General features: G+C 26.7%; 2 protein-coding genes across 2 annotated transcripts; both read left to right on the top strand.

The window, feature by feature from the left end:
• Positions 1-435: 435 nt before the first annotated feature.
• On the top strand, positions 436-860 carry LOC139849082 (uncharacterized mitochondrial protein AtMg00820-like). Its single transcript, XM_071838755.1, has 2 exons — positions 436-736; positions 841-860. Exons 1-2 carry the CDS (start codon positions 436-438, stop codon positions 858-860), a joined length of 321 nt encoding a protein of 106 aa, XP_071694856.1.
• Positions 861-994: 134 nt separating this feature from the next.
• On the top strand, positions 995-1,432 carry LOC139849081 (uncharacterized mitochondrial protein AtMg00810-like). Its single transcript, XM_071838753.1, has one exon. It carries the CDS (start codon positions 995-997, stop codon positions 1,430-1,432), a length of 438 nt encoding a protein of 145 aa, XP_071694854.1.
• Positions 1,433-11,856: the final 10,424 nt, after the last annotated feature.

Raw genomic sequence — 11,856 nt, 5'->3', positions numbered from 1 at the left:
TGAAAAAGATGTTATTACAAATTTTGAGTTGAATTTCTTTGATGTTTTTCACACTTGAAATGTTCTTACAAGTCCCAATGATGAAAGAGACTCAATAGATATTGAGGGTAATGGAAGTGATTCAGGGTACCATGGTTCTTCATCTGGCAGCCTGGATACCACTACAACATTAGAGAATGGAACAATTCCCTCTTAGGGCACCTCCCTTACTGAAAACAATCAAGAAGAGAGTAACCCCAGAAAATCAACCAGGCAGAGGGTGTTTCCTTCTAAATTTAAATACTATGAAATTGATACTAGTGTCAAATACCCTTTAATAACTATGTCCGTTACTCCAATCTGTCTAGTAAAGATAAATGCTTTCCGTCTAATCTTGTATCTGATGAGCCAAAATCTTAACATGAAACATCTCAAAATCAATTCTGGATTGATGCCATGAATGATAAGATGGAAGCTCTTAATGGTAACAACACTTGGACTTTAACTGAAATTCTTATGGTTAGAAAACCTGTAGGTTGTAAATGGGTTTATAAGATTAAGTATGAATCTAATGGTGAGATTGAGAGGTATAAGGCTAAAATTGATGCTAAGGGTTATAGTCAAAGAGAAGGTATTGACTATGAGAAAACTTTATTCCTTGTTGTAAAAATGATTACTGTTAGATGCATTCTTAATCTTGTTGTTCAAAATAACTGGACTTTATTCCAGCTTGATATTAACAATGCATTTCTCTATGGTGATCGAACTTAAGAAGTGTATATGACTTTACCTGTGGGTTATTTTTCTCCAAATCATTCTAGAGTCTGCATATTGAATAAGTCCTTGTATGGTTTGAAACAGGCTCCCAGAATGTGGAATGAAAAATTAACCAGTTTTCTGAATGATTATGGTTTTGTGCAAAGTGCTAATGATTACTCACTATACACCTTATCTGTTAACAATGTGTTTATAATTCTGTTGATGTATGTTGATGACATTATTATCACCAGTAATAATGTTAGTGAAATTGAAAAAGTTAAGAGTTTTCTTAATTCTAAGTTCAAAATTAAAGACTTTGGAGAGCTTAAGAATTTTTTTGGGAATGGAAGTTGTCAAAACTGAATCTGGTTTATGTATGTCTCAAAGGAAATACTGCCTTGAATTATTGTGTGAGTTTGGCATGATTGAAAGTAAATCAATGGCTACTTCTCTTGAACCTGTTATTGTTCTTGATTCCATTGAATATGATAATGATCACTTTCTTGCTGATATAAGTGGCTATCAAAAACTGGTTGGGAAACTTATCTACTTAACCATGACCAGACCTGATATTTCCTACTCTGATGGATGTTTGAGTCAGTACATGCATTCTTCTACTGAGTCTCATGTTAAGGCTACTTTAAGGGTTATAAGATACTTCAAAGGTACTCAAGGTGCTGGTATTCTTATGTAGAGACCCGACCTAATTCATCCGGACGAAATCCATATTGATCATAAATGATTCACAAAAGTTGATTACATCGCGAGGTACTTGACCTCTATATGATACATTTTACAAATATTGCATTCGTTTTTTGAAAAGACAATCTTTCATTACATCGAAAGTTGACAGGCATGCATACCATTTCATAATATATCCAACTATAATTGACTTAATAATAATCTTGATGAACTCGACGACTCGAATGCAACGTCTTTTGAAATATGCCATGAATGACTCCAAGTAATATCTATAAAATGAGCAAATGCACAGCGGAAGATTTCTTCGTACCAGAGAATAAACATGCTTTCAAGTGTCAACCAAAAGGTTGGTGAGTTCATTAGTTTAACATAAATAATCATTTTCATCATTTTAATAGACCACAAGAATTTCATTTCTAGTTCTCATAAATACGTCCCATGCATAGAGACAAAAAAATCATTCATATGGATTGAACACCTGGTAACCGACATTCACAATATACATAAAAGAATATCCCCATCATTCTGGGATCCTCCTTCGGACATGATATAAATTTCGAAGTACTAAAGCATCCGGTACTTTGGATGGGGCTGGTTTGGCCTAATAGATCTATCTTTAGGATTCGCGTCAATTAGGGTGTCTGTTCCCTAATTCTTAGATTACCAAACTAAAAAGGGGCATATTCGGTTTAATAATTCAACCATAAAATGTAGTTTCGATTACTTGTGTCTATTTCGTAAAACAGTTATAAAAATTGCGCATGTATTCTCAGCCCAAAAATAAAAAGGGTAAAAAGGCAAATGAAACTCACCTAATGTATTTTGTAGTAAAAATACATATGACGACATTGAACAAGTATAGGGTTGGCCTCGGATTCACGAACCTATATCAATTATATATATTAAAACATGTAATTGAAATCTCAAAATTTCATTTATTAATATATATTATTTATACATATTTTGTAGTTATATAAGATTTATACTAGATTTCAAAAAAAAAAAATATATATATATAGTTTATTTGATGTCTTAAATTATATGTTGTATATATATATGTTGTATATGTATTTAAAGTGATAATATTAATAATACTAATGATATTGTTAACAACGATACTTTTGTTTAATAATAATGCTAATTATACTAATAGTTACAAAAATGATACTAATACTAAAATAATGATAACTTGTATTATTTTCATATTAGTAATCCTAATCATAAAGATAATAATAATAATACAACTATTAGTGATAATAATACTAATAATAATAATAAGTATATAATATTTATACTAATAACAAAAACAATCATTAATAATAATAACATCAGTAATACCTATCATATTTATAATAATAATGATAATGATAATTACAATTGTGATGATACTACTAATATTAATGAGAGATATATTATATTTCATTATAATAGTAATATTAAAACTAATAATACTTGCTATTAATACTTAGGGATAATATCAATAATCATAATAATAATAATGTTCCATTGTTAGTAAAAATAATAATATAATAATGATAATAATACTAATAACTATATTTCTAATAATAATAACATTAATCATGATAATAACAATAATAATAATATTAGTACTAATAATAATAATAGAACAATAACAATAATAATAATAATAATAATAATAATAATAATAATAATAATAATAATAATAATAATAATAATAATAATAATAATAAATGTGAGTAACTACCTCATAAACCCCTTTCTAAAAAAATATTGGCTGCTGCGAGAATCGAACCGAAGACCCCTCGTAAACCCGCTAACACACAAGACCATGGAACCATTTCTAATTTTCTGAATTTATACACCCATAAATAAATATAACCCAAATACTAGCTGTTTCTATTCCTCTTCTCTTCCAATCGACTTGAACAACCCAAATAACAAATGGAAACCAACATGACAAGTTTGAAATTAAATTAGGACTTAATATCCAACATAATAACACTCATTTATGATTAATTGGTTTGAGAAAAGAAAAAAAATAAAAAAGAACAAGACTGCTGCGGCAGTCGCTGCTTAAAAGAAAAAAAAAATTGTTTTTCGATTTTAAAAATGTTTTAGCTAATACTTGTAACATAAATTATGTTTCAAATACTTCATAGAAACTTTATCAATCATTAATCGATCCAAAGACTTCAAAACGAATTCGAATTTGGCTCAAGAACATTTGTTGACTTTTTGAATCATAAACTTTGACTCGTAAATTCATGATGAATATAATGAATTGAAATCTATAAATTTGCAGATAGTTTAAGTAGATTATTCCTAACCTTTCTGCGTTTTTAGATTTTGAAGAACAATTCGACATCGAGCTTTTGATAGGAGAGGATGCGTACAGGGGGAAAAAATAAATTAACCGTTTCTTAACTTTCTGATGAATCCCTCTGTTGGACTGATTAAATGGTTGTTTTATTACTCCAGTTAGTCGACAAATTTAAATCACGAGCAAGAAACAACCAGAAATAGAAAACGACCCACAACCAAATTTTGGACTCTACTAGGCAATTATCTGTATATTTTATCTTATTTATCTATATTTATATATATCTATATTTATGCATGTATATCAGCATTCTGTAAATGTATAGGTACATATATTTAATCTGCATACTGATTTTTGTATACCAGTATACATATCCAAAGTTGTGTATTTATAAGGATTTATTTATATTTCTGTATACATAATCTATATATATATATATATATATATATATATATATATAATGTGAATCTGGCTTTTTTTGTATATCTATAATCATAATCTTGGTATTATATTAGTACTAGTAATAATTACCATAATAATAATAATAATTCATAATATTAATAATAATATTAATACTTCTTTTAATGATATATTAATAATTATAATTTTTAATAACAAGTATATGATAATATTAGTAATAATAATATAATAATTTATATATATATTATATTTTATATCTATATACTATCATGATACTAATTTTGATATTTAATATTAAAAATATTAATATTATTATAACTTATAATTTGAAGTTAATATTTTAATAAAAATTTTATATTACATATTAACTATATATTTCATATGATAATATTTATTGAATGGTTAATAATTATACATACAATCATGTTTTAAATAGTATGTAGGTAACTATTTTAATTATATATGTTAAAACAAATTAATTCAAAGTATTTATTTAATACTTTGTTAACGTTGACAAATTTATATTCAAAATCATTTACATTCAGTATTCTCTTTATAATAAACTATCAAGTTTTAATTTATCTTAAATTATCTTTCATAGTAACAGAATCACATAATAGTTTACTTTATAATATATATTTAGTTACATATATAATTATTTATATATATATATATATATATATATATATATATATATATATATATATATATATAACTTAAGATTTGTGAATCGTCGAAAATAGTCACAGGGTAATTTAATATATGAAAGCAGTTCAAAATTTTTGAAACTCAACATTATAGACTTTGCTTATCGTGTCGGAAATATATAAAGATTAAGTTTAAATTTGGTCGAAAATTCCCGGGTCATCACAGTACCTACCCGTTAAAGAAATTTCGTCCCGAAATTTGAGTAAGTTAGTCATGGTTATCAATAAAAATGTTTTCATGACGAATATGAGTTGATAAATAGAGTTTTATCATTATTGAATAATACAGATAAAATAATTCGATTATTTGAAGGGCACGAATGAAGTTATCACAAAAGAGTGAGATGAATAAATGAAGTTTCGTTTTAACTTGACGTTGTCTTGGTTGAATTCCGAGATTCAAGGGATTTAAAGAAAATCTTCGAAATCTAAAAGATTTGATTCTTCGGCGAGTAAGGAGATTAAAATCTCTGTAATTAAATACGGTGATCTGCCTCGATTACTCTGTCTGATATTTCCATTATAAATTAAACTCTTCCGTTCCATTATTCTCACCATTCCTGTTCTTTCTTTCTTAGTTCGTACATCCAAAAGATTGTGAAAATACTTAATCCCATTCTAATCCTTGATATTTTCCTAATCATCATTTCTGTCATCCTTCTTTTCAATCTTCCACCAGAAAGATTTGGTTACTTCTATTATTACCTTGGGATGATACTATTCTTAATTCTACCGTGTCTTTATATTGCTATTCGTATTAATATCCACGGTTTGTAATCTCCGTGTTGTTATTGGGCTTTATAATTTCTCTTTTATTTCGGAGCTCGTTGCCTTTTTATTATCCTCTCGACCTCTAGTAAAGCGAGTAACGGTCCAGAATTCGTAAATATGGAGTTTCGAATGAACTCCAGGTTCTAAGCAAGAAAGAACGTGATCGCACGATTTGATTTGTCAAATTACCTGAATCACTAAGAATAGAACTATCAAGAATATTGTTTCTTGATATGTTCAGAAGTTAATCAGAATGAAAGAGTTATGTAACATGACACATGATGATGTTATAATCTGTGAATCATCATGTTCCATTTAGAAACTCAGCATGATTTACTGTAATATAATCACGTTGATCAAGTGTCATTATAATATACTAACTCATGCATCAGTTCCCAACATTACTTCAATAACATTCATATTTTAAGTTCGAAAGTTTACAGAATATAGAAACTAACAGTTTCTATATGATGTAACACTGATAGCACGAAGAGATTAATGATTTCAGATAAGAACAGTTATAAAAATATCTTCAAAAATATGGAGGATATTTATAATGAAAGATACGATGATATCTTGGAATTTCTAAGATCAGAGGATGATGGAGACTATTGTCCGCAAGGGTTTAAAGTAAGGAGCAAGATATTCGCTAAAGACTTCAGCAGACATTGAATCATTTAGATTCTTTGAAGTCAAACTTATTCTTTGTGATTTGTCCACAGCTTCTTTCATAGTTTCGCATAACCCGCTTTTCGGTACTAAATTTTTCTATTGAGTGTTTCTAGTACTCCATTCTTTATCATCAACTTTTGGCTGTTGAGGTCGTTTACAGTTTTTGGTTGCTTCATTCAACTTTTCAAAATTTCAGAGTATTAATTCACAGACTGGGTGCTTTTCAGAATTTCATAATGGAAGATCATAGTTCTAAGGGATAAATATTATATGGATATATATAACTGTTAATGTGGAAACATTGCGAGACTCACAATACAGATTTGCTGCTTCCCGGTAATTGGTATGGCAATTCTTGTTGCAGGATATAGATGTATACATGATGGGGTTTCAATGAATATAATGATTTTTCGGAAAGTCCAAATTCATTGAAGTTGCTGGAAAGTTTACTGCTAATGTGGTAGAATATAAACGGTTCCCCGATAACGATGACGACAGGCAAACTTATATATCGAGGTTATAATAGTGTTTATTCGAATGAAAAGTCGAAATTGATTTGTTGAAGCTGTGACAAAATTGGCTAATTTGGAAAGGGATTGCAAAATTACTTTCGGTAATAATAACGCCAAAGGAGCTAGCACAGATACGTGTTAAACGTTTACTCAGTTTTTGAGAGTTTTCAGGTGCATAACTAGATGTATCGATCTTTTCTTCCGTAGATAACGTGTGGTTGAATCATCCTCTCGATTGAGGTGTTTTCAAGAATCATGAAAGGTTTGAACGCAGATTGTAATCATCAAGATACAAATGAGGTTTAAGATGAAATCAAGTGGCAAACTTAAAGAATTATCTAGTTTCATATATTATAGTCAATATTTTAATTCATTTTAATTGTCCAATGTCATTAGTCCACAGTCGATAATCCACAGTTAACAGTGCAATAATTCATATATAGTTTAATTTATAATATTCGAATTAATTAATACGTATCGTGACCCGTGTACATGTCTCAGACTCGATCACAACTCAAAGTATATATATTATTATAGAATAAACCTCAACTCTGTATAGAGAACTCGATCATTACTGCATATAGAGTGTCTATGGTTATTCCAAATAATATATATAGATGCGTCGATATGATATGTCAAAACCTTGTATACATGTCCCGATATTTAAAGTGCGTAAAAATAAATAACAGAAATTAAATGACGATAAATAAAGTGCGTAAAGTAAATAATAGAAATTAAATGACGATAAATAAAATTGCAAGAATGTAATTGCGATAATTAAATTGCGGTAATAAAATGTAATCAGTTAGCTAGGAACAGTTAGCTGGAAATAGTTACCGTGGATTCTTAACAAAATTTTCGTCATAGTTAATTTGTTTGTTTCTAACAATTTTTATTTTGTCCAATGTTTTCTTCATTATGCCACTTGTTGGATTCTGATAAGTCAAAATCCAAATATAAAATTAAATAAAAATGGTTATTCTGCGGTGAACGGATACGTATATCTGTGGGTGTAAGTAGAATAGTAAATGACTGTTGAATCCGATTCGAAAAATGTACAGTGTAACTTATTAACGTGAAATCTAAATATTCCTCGGGTATTACCTACTCGTTAAAATATTTTCACCATTAACAGTTTGTACGAAAGAATTTTTAATTACAATCTTTATGAAAATATATATATACATATATATTTTCTTCAGATATAATCATGAATTTAATGAGTTAATGTGATATTAATCTCATTTAATTTATTATTAGAACAAGAATATATAATCTCTAAAACATTAGAGATTACATAATTGCCATACCGAACGAAGATAATTGATGTAGAACGATACGTAGAACGATGATTATACTTGAGGTACAGAATGAGATGTTGAGGCATAGATTGTTGATGGTACTGGTGCCGTTATTGATGGTACTGTTGGTGCCGGTGATATTGTTGAAGCTGGTAAATTTTGCACCATATTCTCCAGATTGATTACTCGAGCGCGAAGTTCGTTGATTCCTTATATTATCCCGAGATGATTGTCGGTCGGAACGAGCGGATGAATAAGGTTTAGAATCTGAGTTATGATATAGTCGTGGCGAGATATTCGGGAAATGAGGGTGAAAATGGTGTTACGAACAAGTTCGCCGGTAAGTGCTTCAGGTTCTTCGCCAAAAGGTGATTGCAGTTAGTGGAAGGGATCGCCTTCTGCACAGCGGAAGATTTCTTCGTACCTGAGAATAAACATGCTTTCAAGTGTCAACCAAAAGGTTGGTGAGTTCATTAGTTTAACATAAATAATCATTTCTATCATTTTAATAAACCACAAGAATTTCATTTCCAGTTCTCATAAATACGTCCCATGCATAGAGACAAAAAAATCATTCATATGGATTGAACACCTGGTAACCGACATTCACAATATACATAAAAGAATATCCCCATCATTCCGGGATCCTCCTTCGGACATGATATAAATTTCGAAGTACTAAAGCATCCGATACTTTGGATGGGGCTGGTTGGGCCCAATAGATCTATCTTTAGGATTCGCGTTAATTAGGGTGTCTGTTCCCTAATTCTTAGATTACCAAACTAAAAAGGGGCATATTCGGTTTAATAATTCAACCATAGAATGTAGTTTCGATTACTTGTGTCTATTTCGTAAAATAGTTATAAAAATTGCATGTATTCTCAGCCCAAAAATATAAAGGGTAAAAAGGCAAATGAAACTCACCTAATGTATTTTGTAGTAAAAATACATATGACGACATTGAACAAGTATAGGGTTGGCCTCGGATTCACGAACCTATATCAATTATATATATTAAAACATGTAATTGAAATCTCAAAATTTCATTTATTAATATATATTATTTATACATATTTTGTAGTTATATAATATTTATACTAGATTTCAAAATAAAATAAAATAATATATACTTTATTTTATATCTTAAATTATATGTTGTATATATACATATGTTATATATGTATTTAAAGTGATAATATTAATAATACTAATAATATTGTTAACAACGATACTTTTGTTTAATAATAATGCTAATTAAACTAATAGTTACAAAAATGATACTAATACTAAAATAATGATAACTTGTATTATTTTCAGATTAGTAATCCTAATCATAAAGATAATAATAATAATACAACTATTAGAGATAATAATACTAATAATAATAATAATAAGTATAATATTTATACTAATAACAATAACAATCATTAATAATAATAACATCAGTAATACCTATCATATTTATAATAATAATGATAATGATAATTACAATTGTGATGATACTACTAATATTAATGAGAGATATATTATATTTCATTATAATAGTAACATTAAAACTAATAATACTTGCTATGAATACTTAGGGATCATATCAATAATCATAATACTAATAATGTTCCATTGTTAGTAAAAATAATAATAATGATAATAATACTAATAACTATATTTCTAATAACAATAATAATAATATTAGTACTAATAATAATAGAAAAATAACAATAATAATAATAATAATAATAATAATAATAATAATAATAATAATAATAATAACAATAATAATAATAATAATAATAATAATAATAATAATAATAATAATAATAATAATAATAATAATAATAATAATAATAATAATAATAATAATAATAATAATAATAATAATAATAATAATAATAATAATAATAATAATAATAATAATAAATGTGAGTAACTACCTCATAAAACCCTTTCTAAAAAAATATTGGCTGCTGCGAGAATCGAACCGAAGACCCCTCGTAAACCCGCTAACACACAAGACCATGGAACCATTTCTAATTTTCTGAATTTATACACCCATAAATAAATATAACCCAAATACTAGCTGTTTCTATTCCTCTTCTCTTCAAATCGACTTGAACGACCCAAATAACAAATGGAAACCAACATGACAAGTTTGAAATTAAATTAGGACTTAATATCCAACATAATAACACTCATTTATGATTAATTGGTTTGAGAAAAGAAAAAAAAAAAGAACCAGACTGCTGCGGCAGTCGCTGCTTAAAAGAGAAAAAAAATTTTGTTTTTTGATTTTAAAAATGTTTTAGCTACTACTTGTAACATAAATTATGTTTCAAATACTTCATAGAAACTTTATCAATCATTAATCGATCCAAAGACTTCAAAACGAATTCGAATTTGGCTCAAGAACATTTGTTGACTTTTTGAATCATAAACTTTAACTCGTAAATTCATGATGAATATAATGAATTGAAATCTATAAATTTGCAGATAGTTTAAGTAGATTATTCCTAACATGTCTGCGTTTTTAGATTTTGAAGAACAATTCGACATCGAGCTTTTAATAGGAGAGGATGCGTACAGGGGGAAAAAATAAATAAATAAATAAATAAACTGTTTCTTAACTTTCTGATGAATCCCTCTGTTGGACTGATTAAATGGTTGTTTTATTACTCCAGTTAGTCGACAAATTTAAATCACGAGCAAGAAACAACCAGAAATAGAAAACGACCCACAACCAAATTTTGGACTCTACTAGGCAATTATCTGTATATTTTATCTTATTTATCTATATTTATATATCTATATTTATGCATGTATATCAGCATTCTGTAAATGTATAGGTACATATTTTTAATCTGCATACTGATTTTCGTATACCAGTATACATATCCAAAGTTGTGTATTTATAAGAATTTATTTATATTTCTGTATACGTAATCTATATATATATATATATATATATATATATATATATATATATATATATATATATAATGTGAATCTGGCTTTTTTGTATATCTATAATCATAATCTTGGTATTATATTAGTACTAGTAATAATTACCATAATAATAATAATAATTCATAATATTAATAATAATATTAATACTTCTTTTAATGATATATTAATAATTATAATTTTTAATAACAAGTATATGATAATATTAGTAATAGTAATATAATATATATATATATATATATATATATATATATATATATATATATATATATATATATATATATATATATATATATTATATTTTATATCTATATACTATCATGATACTAATTTTGATATTTAATATTAAAAATATTAATATTATTATAACTTATAATTTGAAGTTAATATTTTAATAAAAATTTTATATTACATATTAACTATATATTTCATATGATAATATTTATTGAATGGTTAATAATTATACATATAATCATGTTTTAAATAGTACGTAGGTAACTATTTTAATTATATATGTTAAAACAAATTAATTCAAAGTATTTTTTTAATACTTTGTTAACGTTGACAAATTTATATTCAAAATCATTTACATTCAGTATTCTCTTTATAATAAACTATCAAGTTTTAATTTATCTTAAATTATCTTTCGTAGTAACAGAATCACATAATAGTTTACTTTATAATATATATTTAGTTACATATATAATTATATATATATATATATATATATATATATATATATATATACATATACATATATATATATATATATA

Source organism: Rutidosis leptorrhynchoides, chromosome 5 (genome assembly GCF_046630445.1).
Source record: "Rutidosis leptorrhynchoides isolate AG116_Rl617_1_P2 chromosome 5, CSIRO_AGI_Rlap_v1, whole genome shotgun sequence".
Lineage (NCBI taxonomy): Eukaryota > Viridiplantae > Streptophyta > Magnoliopsida > Asterales > Asteraceae > Rutidosis > Rutidosis leptorrhynchoides.
Note: the sequence above shows the minus strand (reverse complement) of the source record. Positions and strands in the feature narration are given on the sequence as shown.